We start from the raw sequence: 19,035 nt of genomic DNA, 5'->3' as shown, positions 1-19,035 counted from the left end.
AAAATACAAGCAAAGCCTTTTCCCATCAAAATGACGAAACAGACATTGACAAGATGGGTTCTTCCTGGAGATGTCCTATAATTGCCCCGCCTCAGGAGGCTGCAGACACATCAGTTGTGGCTGCACAGGGACTTCTCGGAGTTCAGATGGTCAGAGAATGTGTGTGGCAGGCTCTACGGAACAGCACCCAGCCAGCCAGGACCAGAGAGGCAAGAAGGGACGTGCTTGTGAGTGAGCGGCAGCTGCGACTAGCACGTCTGAGACTTAGGACGCAGTCACGGAAAGCAAGACCCTTTGCCTTTGCTTTGTAAGTCTGTAAAGAAGAAGGAAACACACAGGACTGAAAAAAATTCACTGCCTGGGGTAAGGAGTGTTCAAAGATCTGCTCACCTGGCTGAATGTTTGTTGGGCACCCATTATAGATTGGGCACACTTTTAGGTACCAGCGATAGATACCATGGGTAGCAAAATAAAAATCCCTTTTCTCATAGCACTTAAAAGGGGCGGGGGACAGTAGAGAAAATAAACATAATAAAGAAGTAAAAGACTTAAAATGATGGTGGTGGTAGATGCAAAAGAGAAGGAAAAAAAGCAGAGACAGGGAATAGGAAATTTGGGGGGAGGGGAATGATTTTAAAGATGGTTATTTCGTTAGTTGACTTTTGTTTAGAGTATGACAAGAAAAGCATTGGAGGGTTAGAGTAGGGTAATGATGTTATCTGACATTTAAAAGTAATTCCTCTGGTTGCTCTGAGAATAGAGGTAAATGACAAAACTGAACAGTTGTCAGCGCCTTCACTGCCATCGCCCTGGTCCTGGAAGGTGGAGATGACAGTGTTTGGTATAATGTTAATCGACAAAGTACTTAATTCCTATTGCGTTTCCTTCTTACTAGGAGATCAAGAAGGTGAGGAATTCCAGGCTGTTAGCAAGAGAAGTAGTAAAATGATTTGCCCCAAGTGGAGGCTGGGTCAGGAACAAGTACCGCCAGAACGTAGTTAGCGTGGTGGGACCACGGAGGGAAACTGGCCAGAGAGCCACAGCAAGGGAGTGAGAAGGGACGTGGTTCAGAGTGCAAATCTCAGAAGAGGGGGTGCTCTCGGTGCAGGCCCCATGAACAGGGTGCTGGCAGGGAGAGCCCAAGGTCATTAGGAATAGGTAGGAGTGACCAAGTCAGGATTCCGGGAGCACCATCAAAACATACCAAGTCGCTGGGAATCACATCAGGGAAAGAGTGGGAGAGCCATCTGCGAACTTACGCTGTAGTCATCAGGGAAGGTAGGAGAATATTCTGAAAGGTGAGGGAGAGGGTGTGTCAGCAGGAGGAGGGGCTGAGTGAGTGACAGTGAGAGGCAGTCAGGAAGGGCGGGGCTGAAAGGAGCAATATGACCTTCTCTTGCCTCAGGAGTAAGAGGTCTGTAGGAGAAGCATCTCCTGGAGGTGGGCAAATCTGGGAACAGCTTGGATCCACTAATAGGTCAAGTTCAATTAGTAGTCTCCCCCTTTGTGATAGGGTCTGTTTGGTCATGGCAATAGTATACGTGGAGGTATTTTGACTTTGCAAGAAATTATCAAATTTCTTCTTAGTCTGTTGGACAAGATGGAGAAATACTGCATGGATAATGGTTAAGTTGCTTTGTAGATGGCCTGAGAGCTATACCCAGAGTCTGTGCCAAAGGTAGACCCTGTGTCTGTCCTGATCAGCATTTCTAGCTTCTTAAAATCCTAAATTCCCTCCACCCCCTCTTTAAACATTAATATCTCATTGCCTACTCTCTACTGTTGAGTCTGTCTACTGTGCCACCAGACAAAATTACATTTTTTTCAAATTGCACATGCTTTGATCCACATGCCTTCGAGAAATGTTGATCCACTCCTTGTCTGGTTAGCTTGGCCTGGAGGAAGGTCTCTAATGGCTTGGTTCTACTTAGCATTTTTTCCAAATCTTGGATGCAGATGGCAGAGCTGCTTATCAAGTTTGTGACACAGCACAGAAGGAGAGCTGATATTTTGGATGAAAGGATATAAATTCAGACGTCTCTGGGTGGGTAAAAACAATGGACTGAAACTAGCAAGCTAAAATTAATAGGGGCAGCGGAGTTTTCCATTCAGAGTAGAATACCCACTGTGTAAGTGTAAACTAGAGGAGACAATGAGTCAAGAAACCTCTTGGCCCCTTTTTTCTTGTGGACTGACTGGGTTTTTGTTTGGTTGGGTCTTTTGTTTGTCTGTTTTCACTCACCATTTCAATACAGGACCCAAACCACATGTACAGACACATGTGTGCGTGCACATGATGCCAATATAAGCTGCAGTAATTTAAAAAAGAACAAGGTCTAAATCAAAGAAGTCATCATTTCATTCTTATGTGGATCACATTGTATGTGTTTTCAGTTCTCAGGGTCATTGTCTGAGGATGCCCACAAACTGGAAAGCTCTCAGGTAGCCCCTATCACAGTATTTGGTGCTCAATTAATACAGATTTGTTGAATGGATGGTGACTTGAGTGGTTAGGTGTGGTACTCCAGGGCCTGTGAAGAAAAGTTGAAGGAACTAGGAAAGAGGAAACTTTGAGATAGTTTTCTTCAAATATTTGCAGAGCTCTCAAGTAGAAGAGAGACTAGATTTATTTTATGTTTTTCCAGAAGGCAGACCAAACATACCAAGGGGTGACTGTTTGGGTCAATTTAAGAAAGAATTTCTCAGGACTCTTCTCCAGTGACAGTAGGTACTGGAAAGCTCCTGGGACAATGGCTGTCTATATCAGTCCTTTCGATGACAGAGGCCAGGGACTAATATGAGGTGTGTCGAAGGAGGGATTCCTGCATATGGGGTACAGCCAACGTTGGTGACCTTTCAGTCTCTTCCAGTTCTGAGCTTTTCCTTCCAGTAGGTTCGGACAACGGGAGCTTTATCTCTTCAACTTTGTAGAATCAACAGTGCAAACAAACTATTTATTTTAAAAAAGTTTAATGAAAACTTAGAAGGATACTGCCTTAAGTTAGAGAATGCCCTTTAATTAGCCCTTTCCAAGCCTTGCATTTTTTTCTCATCTCATCTTTTTGTCAGTTGGCCTCATAAATATTCATAACAAATTGACCTCAAATAAGAGTTATTCTAAAAACTTTCCCTCAGCCTTTCAGTTTTGCTTCAAGTAATTATTTGAATATGATCTCTGGTCAGTTATATTTAGGGTTTCCGGGTGGGAATTCCCCGCCTGTTCTCAGGAATTTTTTTTGCTTTCCCGTTCCCGAACCCCGAGATACAAACTGTTTTGTTTTCCACGATGAATCGTTTCCACAAAGTGACAGCCAATACTACCAACCACCTGGGTTCAAGGAGCCGATTTTCCCGATTTTCTGACCAACTTTTCTCGGGATTTGGGAACGGGAAAGCGGAAAACAAAAATCACAAGAATTGGCAGGAATTCCCGCCCAGAAACCCTAGTTATATTATTGTACAAGTAGGGAACAATTTGTTTTTGGAGTTATTTTTAAAAATTTATCAGGATTTCAGAAATCATAGAATCTGGTGTGAAGGAGTAGGCCTTTTATATTAATCTTCAGTGCCAACTACTTCCATGTCTTGGGGGTCTCAAGCTTCAAGCCTGTCTCCTTATCCTCTCTCCTCTGCCAGCTGAGTAGGATGGAAGCCAAGGATGAGTTGAAATTGTAGATTCGAGCCCACAGCCCTGACGTGGACTGTAGTGTAATAGGAACAGCAGACAGGCCTTCTGGGTGGGCAGAATCTGGGGTGGCCCCCTTAAACTGTGACAGCAGATGTGAGGGAGACTGCTGTCTGTGGAAGAGGACCCTGTTGGACTCTGTCACCTTAAATGCAGTGACCCGGGAAGCAGTGGCAGGTCAAGAACACAGATGGTTGCGTCCCCAGTTTTTCTCTGTTCTTCCCCATAGTTTTGTCCCCACATGGTCACTTTTTGTTCTTTTGCCCAACACAGAAAATCCCCCTTCCTCTTTTATCCAAAGTCCCTCTTCCTCTAATGCCTGCTTTTCACCCGCTGAGAGCTGGACAGTAGTGATCTGACACTCTTCAGCTACAATGAGAAGTCCTCCGAGCCGAGCCCAACAACACATTTCTTTAGTGTGTTTTCTGGGAAAGTCTGAGTTTAGCCTTACGGCCAGTACTGTGGTGTGTGTGACCTCGGGAGAGTATCTCTGAGCCTCAGTCCCCTCATTGGTATGACGGGACATTGCAGGCCGTGTGAGAGATTTGAGACACTGTGAGCAAGCACCAAGCCGGGGGTCTGGCATGGAGAAGGTGTCTGGTGAACCATAGATGCTGTCGTTATTGTTAACTGGCATTAATTTATACGAACTTTAGACGTTATCCGTTTTAATTCTTGAGTATTTTATTATGTATTATTTAAGACTTTAACTGTGGAGGGAAGTCCATCTGTGTTCCTACAGTGAACTGTGCTTAAACCCTGACAGATTGAGGGGGAGAGGGTGTTTGTACTTTCTCCCTTTTCCTCACCCTTTGTAGGGGAGGGGAGAGGAGGAGCGAGGGCTCACATTTGATGGAAACCAACAATGGCAGGCGTGGAATAAACCTTCCTTTTCCAGAGGTGCCTCTTCCATTTTTAGCTTTTGTTGTTGTTGTTGTTTAGAAGATGAAGAAATGGAAGCTGGAACATAGTAGAATTTGCAATTGTCTTGGTCCCGTGGGTGACAATTCCAAGGCCTGTCTCTCAGAGCGGTGGTGGGTAACACAGTGTTCGTGCTCCTGAAATGTCTCCGTCCTGAGAGCACTTGATTACCTGGGCTTGTGGTAGAGCCCGAGAACCATTTCCTTGCTGCCTTTTGAAGTCTAGTAAGAGTGCTCTCAGTCTCTCTGTTCTGAGCTCTAATTGCCAGTGGTTGACTCCAGAGTGGCTGCCGTCTGCCTCCCATTGAATGCCAGACTCCTGTGCCTGGATCGTGAGGTCCCAGCCCCTCTCTCGTACCGTCCCCACTGTGTCCTCCTCTCTGTCTGGGCCTTGCTTCTCACTCCCCACACTTCTGTCTTCACGGTCCTCAAGCCCTATTTATGCCCATTCCAGAGCCTTTCTCAGGCCATTTCCCGTCTCCCCCTCGAGCCATACAGTCTGTCATCTTTTGGAAGAAGCTGTGGGGGGCTTATCACTGAATTGATTTTGAATGTTAGCTAATGACACTTGGTCTACTGCAGCCATTTTCAACCTTGGCTGCACATTGCAATCACCTGGGAAGCCAAAAACAATTCCTTATACCTGGTCCCATCTCCACAAGTTTAGATTTAATTGCTTTGAGCGGTGACCTGGGCATCAGGATTTTTTAAAGCCCTCCCCGGTGATTGACTAGACAACCAAGGTTGAGAACCACTGGTTTACAAACTCATTCAACCCCACACTGAGTCTGTGTTCTAATAATAGTTCTGCGTATTCCCCAATGGCTTGTAGACCACTGTGTTTTAAACAGTTTATGTGAATATAAAAATGTGTAAGTAGCTGTTTCCACTTTGTATTAGAGTGGTATATTTGGGGGCTGGAAGTTCTGTTTTTGACAATTCAATTCCTAGAGCACCTGTGGGCTGGCTTGACAACCGCGGCCGCAGCAGCTACCTTTTCTCGGGATCTCGGCATGAGCCAGGTACGGTGCTAAATGCTTCCTAAGCTCAGCACATGCATTAATTAGCCCGTTGGAATCCTCACCACAAGCCCATGAGTGGGCCCAGTGTTTGCCCCCCTCTGATTAACGAGGATCCTGAGAGGCTCACCTCCCTGCCCAGGGCTGCGCGGACAGCAGTGCCAAACGTGAGCCCAGATGTGTCTGGTGCCCAAACTGCACTGATCCTCTCTCCCTGGGAAGGAACAGCTTCTCTAAATAGCTGCCTGGAGAAGAAGGATGTACCTGTTTTAGCGTTGGGGTTGAACTTCATAAAAATTGGGTTGCATTCTTTTGTGTATCGAGAACTTCCATACATTTGATTTCAGCTTCACTCCCAAGTTGCCTAGATGTATCCAGGACGGGAGGCCGTTTCACAAGTTAGTTTTGCATATACTCTGGAGACATTGTTTTAGAAAAGCATCTTGCTTCTGGAGCCTGACCTAGTAGAACCTACCTCAGCGTTTACTTAGTCTTCCTAATATTCTTCTTTGAGGTGATCAGTAGTGCTATCCCCATTGCAGAAAGGGGAACTGGTGTGCCAAGTATTAATCATCTACTAAATATTAGTATTAGGTTGGTGCAAAAGGAATTGCGGTTTTTGCAATTATTTTAAACCTTTTAAACAGCAATTACTTTTGCACCAACCTAATAATAGCTACCAGTAGTTGAGTACTTACTAAGTGCCAGGCTCTGTGCTAAGCTCTGTACATCCTGTGTGCTTGTCCTCATTTTACAGATGAGGAAACCGAGACCAAAATAGGTATAGCTATTGCCCAAGGTGGTATAGCTAGTAATTGGGTGCTATGTTTATTTGCTTGTTTTTTAACTTCCTTATGAGCAAAATTGCAAGACGCGGGCTTTCTTTGCTCTCTTGCCTTAGTCTGGCCAGCCTCCATTGTGTGTGTGCACTGGTGTTTGGACACCCATGTCCAGAATAAGCCATTTGAAGCATAAACTGGATTTTCTTTCTGTGTGTCGAATGGCCATTTAATAGCTATTGTGAAACAGAATCTTCTGCCAACCTTGAATATCATACTAAGGTCAAACAGGCTCCAAATATTCCTGCTCCAGCCATCCTCATAGGAGGCTGCTTTGGTGTGAACCACCCCTGGAGGTGAGAACTGGCTCTTAAGAGCAGTATCACACTCCATCCATCTCTGAGCGCTGCTGTCGCTCACAGTTTCAGATTAATGACAAGGTCCCTGTCCCTGCTGCTGAGGCACTTCATTATTGCCAGGGCTCTAAATGCTTTGGACAGAAACACATCTCCCTTTCTCACTAATTATGCATAAACCAACATGTTTCCTCCCTCTTCAAGTATATAAAGCCTTGGTATTTTTCTGATTTGTTAAAATACGTACCTACACACACAATTCTGTAGGGAGAATAACTCTTTATAAAGAAAGAGATTGTTAGTGTGGTGGCGGATAGTCTCAGGGAAAAGAAAGTCCATGGCCGCCTGTGTTAGGGCAGCGGGTCACTAATTGAATGCAAACCTTTTTAACAATGTTGTTTATCCTCCTACAGGGCTTACAAAACCATCGAGGATGAGGACTTGAAGTTTCCCCTTATATACGGAGAAGGCAAGAAGGTAGGCAGTGCATTTCCCCAGACTGAGGGCAGGCCTGGCTCTGCGTAGCCCACTAGCCCACGGCAGTCTGTGGGTTCCATTCAACAGCTCCTGATTTTATAGCCTTCACAGCTGGAAAGAATACACCTCCCTCATCCTTCAGGACTCCTGGCTTGAGGGTCCAGGGAGTGGCAGGGCTTGGGGAGGGGTCGGTGGCGAGCACACAGGATGAAGTCAGTTTAGTGAAAAACGCAGCCCCCCTTCTCAATCCAGTTGAATCACTTTTTACACTGTGTAGACATGAGCACTTTCACATACATCAGCTCATTGTATATCTGACAACAAGCCACGAGGCAGGCAGAGCTGGCTAGATTATGTCCATTTGGTGGAAGTGGCAGCTGAGACTGAGGTTAAAACCACTCAGGCAAAGTTTTGCAGCCAGCGAGGGGTGGTACCAGATGTGGAGCCGTGGTCCCTGCTTCCTTCTCGGGCCCTCACACTGTACCATGGAAGTTCAGACACCGTAAGAAGGCTTCTCCTCTTGCCCCAGGAACGGGACCCAGAGCTTCAGTGTGACTAAGTTGTAGCATCACATGGACCAGAGCCCAGGGTAACAGTGCACATGGTTCGTCACCGGCTCCCAGGGCCCCAGTCTGACCACACATCGAGCAGCGGCAAGAACAGTGCTGAACGGAAGGAAGGCTGCCGCTCTCAGCGTCTGTGAGCAGAGACTGGAGGAGGGCGCAGCGCCGGAGAGGAGAGGAAGCTCTGAGCCCATTTCCCAACCAGAACGGACACCTTCTGAATCATTACTTTCTTCCTGAAAACACAAATACATTTCAACTAGGTGCTGAGAGTTCCAATTAGAAGTGAAAAATGTGGTCGCATTAGAAGAATGTTCAACTGAAATTTTTTTCAGCATTTGATAGCTTTTAGCAGGAAGAAGTGACTCATAAAACTGAAGGATGTCTTTCTGGGCACAACTTGTGTGAACGAGTGCGTGCATCTTCGTGTGTGTGTGTGTGTGTGTGTGTGTGTGTGAAAGAGAGAGAGAGAGAGAGAGAGAGAGAGAGAGAGAGAGAGAGAGAGAGAGACTATGAATGAGAGGGGAAGAGAGAGAACACACAGAATTAGGTTTTGGGGCTCGGGGTAGCCCAGCAGCGATTTCATTGGAAGGAGGCATCTCATGGAGAGAAATGGAACACGAATATCTTTGCTCCACGTAGAGACCATTTTTCACACTAACTTGCCCCTCCCTGGAAGGGGACACCTTCTTCCTCACCCTCGCTGGCTAAGGATCAGGGCAGGGAAGGGCTCTGTTCCTGACAGGATTGTGGAACCTCTCAGCACAGTGGGGACTGTGAGTGTGAGTCACTCAGCCCAGGGACCCACGCCTGCATTTCTTTGTGGGGCTGCGATTCTCAGTATTACCCTGCTGTACCCAGTGAGTTCCAGTGAGCTCAGGACCACATCCTGCATGAGTAGTCAAGAAGCTATTCAGTGTAATCTATTCCGTTATGTTCAGGATACTCTCCTTCATACAACAGGAAAATGGACAACCGTGTTCTTCAAAGATTATCAGCAACAGGATTTAAAAGAGCATGGGTTTTCCCAGGGAAGCCGCAAGTTCAGTTTGCCAGGATATCATGCTCCTCAAGCAGTTCAGTTCCTTAGGGCTTGATGATGCTGTGATCCGCGGCTGGCCAAGGTCGGCCATTGTAGCTGTTAACCTGTTTAAAAGCCAGTGACTCCCATCTGCTGCTGGCTGGCTCACACCAAAGTAGCACACCAGCGGTCTGGAGGGGTCATGATTTCTTGAGGAATCTTTACTACTGCAACACGTTAGCTGTCTGCCTCCTTTACAGGGGTTTTCTCTTTCCTTTGGCATATCCCCTACCCAGAAGTTTCAGAATGCTTTCACAGCCGTTACTTTTCATTTTATTTCTGCCAAGGAAGGACTTGTGTGGGTGACACTTACAATACTCTGTAATGTAAACAAGTTCAGTAACTAGCAGAAACATCCAATTTCTTTGGATTAACACGGCCACCTGTGCCTTTTCCAGCAAGAGAAGTTGCCATTGCTGGGAGGAGAGCAGAAGGGCCGTAAGGGACTCAGGATTTCTACATTTAGAGTCGAACACTTCTCAGCTAGAAGGGAGCTGGTCCAGCCTCCGTACACAGCAAGCGTTTCTGCAGCCTCACGAGGGGTCCCCAGGCTTCACATCACATGTCTGTGTTTTATCCCCTTTGACTCTTGCCTTTAAGAAAATGTGTCATGATATGTGGGATATAAAACTGAAAGCAAGAAACAAGACAAAGAAACAAAAACTCATAGACCCAGACAACAGTTTAGTGGTTACCAGAGGGGAAGGGGGAAGGGGAGAATTAGAAGAGGGAAAAAGGAGTCAAATATATGGTGACTGGAGATTTATTTGACTTTTGGTGCTAAACACACAATGCAAATATAGATGATGTATTACAGAATTGTACACTTGAAACCTATGATTTTATTAACCAATGTCACCCCAATTTTAAAAAAAAAGTGTCATGGTTTCATTTCCACTTTAATGTAAACCCACCCATCTTCTGATCTGAAACCAGCTCCAAATTCCACAGCCTTGTTGGAAACCAAGGAGGAAGATGATGGTAATGTGTTAAGAGCGCAATGTTTCTTAGTGTTTATGTTATTCTTTTCACCCAAGCAATAGAGTAAGGATTCAAGCTCGGGTCTTTGAGCCATGATGCTACGCCAGGATTACTATTGATGATCCAAGTGTTAGGCCAGTGCACGTCATTCCTCCTAGAGTGACCTCTATTCTGTCCCTCTGTGTTTACCTGTCTTGATGCTTCCCATCCTTCTGCAGAAAAATGTAGTACCACCTCCAGGGAACCTTCAGAGCAGAATTTTTATTTCCTCTGAACTCACATAACACAGTGTTCATGTGTCTTTCAACACTTGGCCGTAGTTTATGTATCTTTAGACATGTGCCTCTTCTCTCTCTTACCAAGCTCCTTTATAGTAGGGACAAGACTGTTTGTCCCCCATATGGTATCTGCACATAGTAGGTGCTCACTAAATATTTGGGTAAGCCACATCTGTGGCATCCTGGGAGGTATTTAGACTGACCTTGTAGGCATTAGTATAATAGTCTTGCTTCCTTAAAAGCATTTGGGAAACCGAAAGCACACAGGGGATGGGTTCTCAGCCGTGAGGTCTCTGTGTGGTGATAGCAAAGTGACATGTTCCTTCCCACTCAGAGAGAATCTGAGATATATGGGTAGGTTACAGTGTTGCTAATGGTCTATTTTCTCCAGCCATTAAATATGTGTTTTGGGAGGACAGGAACTGTCACTGACTTCTTTACATCTTTTATTAGTGCCTTAAATCATGGAAATACTTGTAGAGTAGGTATATAACAGACAGATGGGCAAATGCATGATGGATGGATGGATGGATGGATGGATGGATGGATGGATGGATGGATGCTGTTGGATTTGGTTTGAACTGATTTTAGTAGCTGTAGACATCACACATGTGTGGGATTTAGTTTATTGGACACCCTTCCCTCCAGTCTCTATAAAGGAAAGCCGAAGAGACAGCCCTACAACCTATTAAAACTTAAGGTAATTGGTAGAAAAGCCACTCATTAAGGATATAAGTGATCTTGGTGAGCTTTCCTTGGAAACAACTACCCACATACGTTAGCAGCAAGGGGTGGAGAGAGGCAGGAAGAATTGGAAAATGATTGCTACTCTCTTAGCTGGTGGCTTTCTCTGTATGTGTATTTCTCATGACCCTCTGCTTTGACTCCTAGGCGCGAGTAATGGCAACTATTGGAGTGACCAGGGGCCTCGGGGACCATGACCTGAAGGTGCATGACTCCAACATCTACATAAAACCATTCCTGTCTTCAGCTCCAGAGGTACCACATGACATTTTTGTTTCTGTTTTATTTTTTTTAAAAAAAAGATTTTATTGGGGGAGGGGAACAGGACTTTATTGGGGAACAGTGTGTACTTCCAGGACTTTTTTCCAAGTCAAGTTGTTGTCCTTTCAATCTTAGTTGTGGAGGGTGCCGTTCAGCTCCAGGTCCAGTTGCCGTTGCTAGTTGCAGGGGGCACAGCCCACCATCCCTTGCAGGAGTCGAAACGGCAACCTTGTGGTTGAGAGGACGCATTCCAACCAACTGAGCCATCCGGGAGCTCAGTGGCAGCTCAGCTCAAGGTGCCGTGTTCAATCTTAGTTGCAGGGGGCACTGCCCACCATCCCTTGCGGGACTCGAGGAGTTGAACCAGCAACCTTGTGGTTGAGAGCCCACTGGCCCATGTGGGAATCGAACCGGCAGCCTTCGGAGTTAGGAGCATGGAGCTCTAACCGCCTGAGCCACCGGGCCAGCCCCTGTTTCTGTTTTATATAGTAAAATACTTTCTTTCCTTATTCTTCCCCTGACTTATACCCCACATCCAGATGGGTTTCTGCAGTGCCTCTCACGTCTGTTTCTTTTCCCCACTCCGTGCTCACTCTGACCGTCCTGTGTCACACCCGCGGCGCCTCTGAGAGCTGCGTGAATGAGAGCTGCACAGCCGCCTTCTGCCTCAGTCTACCCCACATATTGCCACCAGGCAGATTTTTCTGGACAACTACTCTGACCCTATTTGCCTAGAAGCCGTCCACACCACTCCATGGCTTGGAGAATACAGCCCGGACTCCTTCTGTTGGCGTTCAAGGCTTGTTATAAATCGGCCTGACTTTTTAAGCTGATCTTTGTTCCTTTACACCAGCCAGAAGGAACTTGCAATTTCCTTTCCATGACCGTCAGCTTCCCATATTTACTTACACGGTTCCTTGTACCTAGAATGCCCTTCCTGCCCATCTCCAAACATCCACATTCTTTTCCTCGCTAGGGTTTATCTCCAGTGCTTCTCCTGTGGAGCCTTCCCTGATTTCCCCGTCCCCCACCAGAAGTAAAACCTCTCCCTCCTCCCGAGGTACTCAGAGCCGTGGCCTCTTACTATGGCATTTTCTGCCTCATGGCATAGATGTTGGAGTATATAGTGTCTCCCCTCTTAGATTTTAATTACCTGGAGAGCTTGTGTCACTCAATTGATATCTGGAGAAGTTAATTGAAAAACAAGTTGTCGTATATTTTCTTTAAAAAATCATTTTTCTTACAATACAGGAAACAATATCAAGCTCTATTTCAGAATATATAATTTAGAAAAGATTTTGTTTCTGAGGTGTAAATTTAATAGTAGCTTAGGGGTATATACTTCTCACATAACAAAGAGGCTGGGATTTGGTGGCAGCTGGTGCTGCAGCAGCGGTACTGAGTCAGGGCTGGCATCTCTGCATCTCTGACTTTTCCGTCATGGTTGCAAGATGGTGGCAGTGGCTCCACATACATTGTCATGCAAGGCAGGATGCGGGGGGCAGCCTCTCTGAACCCAAAAGATATTCTCTTCCATCTCATTGGCCAGAACGGTGTCACAAAACCTCCCCTCGCTGCAAGGGAGGTTGGGAGAGAGAGAACGAATGCTTTAACTTTTCCAGTTTCTACAGGAGTGGGGAACCAGGGAGGAGTGAGTCGGGAACCAGTAGTGTTTACTTCCCGTGTAATTAACTGTTAAAGCAATGCCTTGTACTGGAAATGCCCACAGTGTTTAGCCATAGCTCCCCCTGTGTGTTCTTCCCAAAGGTAGGTGCTGTTTTAGTGAAGGCTCTTTTTGTTGGACGAAACAGAAACCCACTCAAGCTAACTCAAAAAAAGGAAATGTTTATTTTAATGGTATTGGAAGAGATGTTTATGGTGTCCACAAGAAGCCTTGAACAGCCAGGCTTTATGGGAGGGTGGCTGTGGACTCCAGGAGCCCTGGAAAGCCTCCGCAGTGGCACTCTGTCACCATCCTGAGGGTGTTCTGCCATGAACGTGGCCCGCCATGTTCTGTATGCCTCTGCTACCAGCACCCCAGGTTCTTGCTGTCCCAGGGCCAGGTTACCAGAGAGGAATCTTATTGGAATCCAGTTCACCTTTTACACCGGGCCACAAGGGACTCCCCAGCTTGTTGCCTGCTGCTTGCAATTGTATGTCCTCTTCCAAGTCCTGGATGGGCACAGTCCCCTAGGCCCACCCCTTTGGCACGGCTGTGAGTGGGGTCGTACCTTTAGACACCTTTATTGCTGGGGCTGTCATCCAGAATACACCTAGTCCCAGGACGTTAGGGGGCCACTGAGAGGGAGAGCTCTAGGAAATAGCAGGCATGGAAGACAGATTCCTGGTACCACCCAGGAGCTCAGGTGAGGTCAGCTTGGTGGAAAGAATTACCATTCATCCAGAGCCCTCATGGCCATCGGCGTGATGACGACCATCACTATATCAAATGCCCAAGGTCCCTCAGAGGCTGGGGATCCCTGGTCTCTCTCTTCTGGCCAACGTCAGGATCCAGGGATTATTGCTGAAACTATTCCTGGACAGAGAAAAACAATAAATACTAGACTCCTGGACATCTCTATTTTCCCCCTTGGGTGAGAGGCATTTATCAGACATATTAAATGGTGCCGTCACCTTTCTACTTCCCCACAGAGACCGATGACGAGTGATTCATGGTCCGGGGGTGAGGACTGTCTCAGGAAACACTAATTAACCATTTCGCTCCTGAAAGCAGAGTTAAAACCTCCATCTTACCCCCCAACCCCGGGGGGGTTACACACATGCTTTCTGTATAAAGTGAGAAGAGGTTTGGGTCAGTTGGAAGGAGAATGATCTCTACGCAGTTAGATATAGATCTTCCCATCACTCTGCTGTGTGGGTCCTAAGAAGAGACTGTACTTTACAGAGTGGGCCTGTGTGGGAGACTGAGGACTGATGAAACATCCCAGCTGGTTGATCAGAAACCTCATGTCACTTATCTGGAGTGATGCTGGTTTGCAGGGAAGTGGGTCGGTTATTCCAGCATTGGTGAGGAATAGGTTGGATTTGAAAAGAAACTGGCTACCTCTGGAAACATTGAAATGCTCTTAGAGAAGTGCAGAGTTGACTTAAGTGTAGAGTTTTTATAATAACGAGTCACATTTGTTAACTCCTTAGTCTGGGCCAGACAGCATAACTTCTTTTTTTTCACATGCAGCATCTCATTTAATCCTCACAGCAACTCTGTGAGGTGTGTATGATTATTATACCCATTTTACAGAATGGGAAAGTGAGACGCAGGGAAGTGTAATAACTTCCCCAAGGTTGTACAGCTATTAAGTGACAAGAAGGTACTTGTACCCTGGCCTATCTAATTTGATCAGGGTGTGTAGGGGAGAGAAGCTGAGTTCAAGGAAATTTCTTTGGACAGTGGCCAAGGGACCCACTGAGTACTGGTTCAAGGGGCTCTGAGGAGAGATCTTTGTCTTGGGACCTCAGTGGCCAGAGTTTCCCATAGAAATACTGCTGGCCGCGGCCTGAAGTTGTAGCAAATGATGGTGTAGTAGGGAAAGTAATTGAGAAAGACAGTAATGGCCTTTGGTGGGTGCCAACCTAGGCCAGACAGAATTGTGCAAAATAAGATTGTGTGCCTATAATTTAGCTTAATGGGTATGTAGCATAGATCCCAAGATTCTTTTGCACGAGATTAAAATTGTCGTACATTTTAAACGCTTCCAGATGGAGAGGCCTTAGCCAGAACAAGGAAAGGGGAAGAAGGCTGGAGGGAAGAGGAGGAACAGCTTGAATTGGCTAGTACAGAGGCGTGCAGAGAAAAGATGGGTACAGGGGACCCCTCATCCCCAACCTTGGACAGAAACTCCTTTTCCCCCGAGTTGTAGTATTCAAGTGAGAGAAGCAGCTGGGGCTTCGGTTGGGAGCCCAGAAAGCCAGGTAAATAGATTTAACCCATCTAATGAAGAATAATTGACTCCCTTCCGGTCTTCCTTCCCCCACCCCCACCCCACGCCTCCTCTGGCTTTCTGTGACTTCCTAAGAACATTCCCCTGCTGCGTTTCCTTTGCCAAGCATGGATCTTTATTTCACATTTGGGTTCTGAATTTCAACCCCAGCTTAGTCTGGTAGTTTTCACGGTTGGGGGGTAGGGGGGTGGGGAGATGATTTAGTTCTAGGAAAAAAGGCTCAAAAATCTTCTTGGAAATCAGCGTTGTTCCCTTCATCATTGTAGCTCCTAATTCGATTTGATGAGTGAAATAAAAATAAATCAAAAACATGTGGATCGAATTTATGTTAAAAAAATAAATGCACAGGGGTTTAAAAATTAGAGGAGGGTTTCTAGCCAAACACATTTTCGGTTTTGCTGAACACAAGGCGCTGGAAAAATCTCGAGTTTGCCAAACCCGAAGAGCAGCCGCCAGGTTTGCTGAGCCTCCCTCAGATCTTCCGACGGCCACGGCAGGGGTTTCTGGCCAAGAACTGAACTCCACCAGAGGCCCCGCCAACCAAGGGCAGGCCTGCCGCGAGGGTGGGAGGCAGTCAGCTCTCCCCTCCTCCCAGCACCTCGTTTTCTCTGAGTAACAGCATGAGGTGCAGCCTCTCCCCCCCATAAGGGAAAGAGCCCAGCCAGCCGGGTCTCCCATCCCCTTGCTCAGTAAAGCTCATCACCTTTTCCATATCATCCTAAAAGTTCAAATGGAGAAGAAAGGATCTGTGAACTAAAAGCTTTGGAGTTGAGACCCTTCACATCTTCTCCTTTCCCAGTATGTGTCCTGTCACTGGGGCAGCCTGGCTCAGGCCTGCAGTCTAAACTTCCAGTCGCTCTGCTCCGTGCCCCTTTCTGGCCTGTGACAGGCCCTCCCTACAGCTAGGATTCCCCCAAATGCCACTTTCGCTTTCTGGCCTCCACTCTGAGACCATGCCCGTTGCCTTTTTTCCCTTCGGGGGCTCTCGGAAGAACGAGGCCTTTCTCTGCATGGGAGTGGGGGGGTGCAGTTTGCAAAGCCACACCCCCCTCAGCTCAGCACTCCCCCCTCCCGCCCCTGCCCCACGAAGCCTTGAGGAGCCCAGTGTTCTTTCGGCTTCATTTTCCCTCTCCTTAGTGCTCAGGATTCCTGGCAGCTGTGTTTTGTAACTCCAGCTCTCGTGGAGCTCATTCTTGGTTTTCTTCACCTAGATATGATTTTTTCTTTCCTCTGAAACAGGCTTCTCTAAAAGAGGGAAGATCTTAGATTCTAGTATCTGAATTCCAGCCCCAGCACCGGCATTTCCTGTGGCCTGTACAGGTTATTTCACCCTGCGCACCCCCTTCCTTCAGGTGGGGTGCAATGCCCACACTGACAAGGAGCTGGGGGCAGCTGAGCATATCCATGAATGTGCGGGCAAAGCCCTTGTACGTGGTCAGTGAATACTCTTCCTTCCCTATGGCTGTTGGAAGGCTTCCTGCTGAGGGGTTCCCAGGGTTGACTTCCACAGTGAGAGGGACCCCCCGGTGGTCTCCCACAAAAACAGGGACAGTATTTAAAGTCTCCTGGGCATCCAAACATTTATGGTCTTCTGATTCCTGGTAGCTTTTCGTGCCCCACGCCAAAATGCCATGGTATTGTGTACTTTCTCCAGTCTGGCCAGTTCATAAGTAACAATATTGGTGAATAATGACATGGGACAGCATATAGGTATGCACATATATGTGTCTGTGTATATAAAATCTTGAAGAAAGTTTTCTAAAATGGTAACCGTAATTATCTTTGGGTGGGAGAAGAGGAAAATCATTTTTAAAAAATTCCATAGACCCTTCAAAAGTACCTTAGGAGGCGGTGTGATATGGTGTTTAGGAACGCAGACTGGTAATCAGTCTGGGCTCGAAGCTCTCTCTCTTCACTTCCTAGCTAGGTGAGCTTTAGAAAAGTTACTTTATCTAAATCTCAGCTTTCTTTCCAATAAGAAAAGGACAATGGGGTTGTTATACCCAAGAACCTAAGGAACAAATGACAGATAAAGTACTTAGCACAGAACCTGGCACAGTTGATATTAACTGTCACGGTAGTTCCTCTTCATATTCCATCGAAACCACAAAATTTCCCTGGCTTTTTACAGAGGGATCCCTGGTCCCTCAGCAGAGTCCAAGTAGAGCAATGGGGGACGTGTCCTCAAGTCATGAGAATTTTTGGCCAGTTGGAAGGTGAGACTAGCCAAAGAAGAATCAGACACAAACCCTGTGATTCCTGCTTCCTAGGAGACTAAGGGAATTCTGAGGAGGGAGAGACAACTACGTCATCCGAAAAAGGACAAGTAGGACAAGGAAAGGGAGGAAGCAGGAGTGAGTCTGCTCACTCCTGTGAAGTACAGTTTGCCTTCCAGGGTCATGGAGTTGGGAAGATTAGTTTGAAGGGCTATTAGCTATCATAAAGCTGGTTCGGTGGAGGGCCTGGAACTGCACCCACAGCGTAAGGGGAGCTAAATGTGGTGGGAGCCTTTGTCTGTCACAGCAGGTAGATGGGTGTGGGGAGATCAGACCAGGAGGCCCCACAGAACTGAAACGGCTGTGAGGAGCTGGGCTAGGACCGGGGCTGAAACCTGAGAGGACGCATGTCTGAGAGACGTTTCAAAAAAAAAAAAAGGTAACGAGAGCTGATGGCAGATTTGATTTAGAAGTGAAGTAGAGTGAAATTTCAAAAAAGAAATAATAAATTGCCTATGAGAAAGGAAGAATGTTGTTGCTTGTTGTGGTCTGAAGAAGAAAAATAATTTTATGCCTTTGGCCCTGAGTTTTCTGAACCAGTTAAACAACTAGACATAGGAGTCAGTTAAAAATAACTTCAAACTAGTATGAAGTTAGGTTGGAAACCATGGTTTGGATGTGATACCAAAATAGACTTCTTATTGTTCTCCAGACCCCAGTTAAATTTACCCACCAGACAGCTGTGGGCTTTCATCCCCCCTACACACACACACACACACACATCTTCTTAGTTTTCCACCTGCTGGAGGAAGGCGCAGAGAGAGCAAGTACTGCTTATGGACAAGTAGGGACCGAGGAGAAATCTCCCATATCACCAATCCAGGAGAGAGGGTCAGGGAGTGTTACAGCGCAATACAATGTTGGCTGCAGAACAAAATACCCCAAACCTTAGAGACTTCACAGAACAATTTATTATCTTTCATAGCTCTGTGCATTGACTGGGCTCAGCTGGGTGGTTCTCCCTTAGAGTCTCTCACATGGCCACGTGTCACTGGGGGCCAGAGCCATCAATAGATGGGTGGCAAGTCCAAAATGGCTTACTCACATGGCTGGCGGTTGATGTTGACTGTCGGCTGAGAGTTCAGCTGAGGCAGCTACGCATGGCTCTCCAATAGTTTCGGCTTCTCGAGGCATGGCAGCTGGATTCTGAGAGAAAACACCCCAAGAATGAGTGATTTAAGAGCCCCAGGCAGAAGCGACATGGCTTTTTAAGACCTAGTCCCAGAAGTCCCAGAACAACAGCACTTCTGCCACACTCTGGAGGTCTAGGAATTCACTAAGACCAGTCCATATTTGAGGAGAGGGAAACTGCCACCACCTCCTGCGGGGAGGAGCAGGTGCTCCTGCAGGGAGAGAAGGAAATGATGGAAGCCATCTGGGGGACCATCCACCACCAGGGGGGCCTGCCACCACCGCCTTGCTGTAGAAGTGCCTGCCCTGCTGTGAGCTCTTGAGGATTAAAGTAAGCATCTATCTTTGCAGTGCAAACTAATGGAGGTTGATGACGTAGCTGTTTAGTTAATTAAGAAGGAAACCTAGCAGTGCAGAGGCAGATTTGCAAAGAAACTAATTAAAGTATCAGGGCACTGTACTCACACCAGCCCTTATTCAGTGCTGGTTGTTGCTGGGAAATGGAGAATATTCTAGATGGCAAGA

General features: G+C 46.7%; 1 protein-coding gene and 1 long non-coding RNA gene across 5 annotated transcripts in view; one reads left to right on the top strand and one right to left on the bottom strand.

Moving 5' to 3' along the window:
* Nucleotides 1–19,035, top strand: part of PPM1H (protein phosphatase, Mg2+/Mn2+ dependent 1H) — a 244,575-nt gene that overhangs the window by 195,936 nt on the left and 29,604 nt on the right. For all 3 annotated transcript variants that reach the window (XR_013994038.1, XR_013994039.1, XM_081060277.1), the window contains exons 7-8: nt 7,173–7,236; nt 11,031–11,138. Coding sequence is in view for 1 of the 3 variants with exons in the window: in XM_081060277.1 (XP_080916403.1) it covers nt 7,173–7,236; nt 11,031–11,138 (172 nt within the window). In the remaining 2 variants the exon portion in view is untranslated. The remainder of the gene's footprint in view (nt 1–7,172; nt 7,237–11,030; nt 11,139–19,035) is intronic.
* The window catches only part of LOC308502445, a 79,392-nt gene continuing 73,327 nt past the window's right edge, over nt 12,971–19,035 (bottom strand). The window contains exons 3-4 of one of the 2 annotated variants that reach the window (XR_013994041.1): nt 18,425–18,525; nt 12,971–13,680 (exon numbers count right to left, since the gene is read on the bottom strand). This is a non-coding gene — a long non-coding RNA (uncharacterized lncRNA). The remainder of the gene's footprint in view (nt 13,681–18,424; nt 18,526–19,035) is intronic. The other variant, XR_013994040.1, reaches the window with a different exon arrangement.

The sequence above is a fragment of the Rhinolophus hipposideros genome (assembly GCF_964194185.1).
Source record: "Rhinolophus hipposideros genome assembly, chromosome: 9".
NCBI classification, from domain to species: domain Eukaryota; kingdom Metazoa; phylum Chordata; class Mammalia; order Chiroptera; family Rhinolophidae; genus Rhinolophus; species Rhinolophus hipposideros.
Note: the sequence above shows the minus strand (reverse complement) of the source record. Positions and strands in the feature narration are given on the sequence as shown.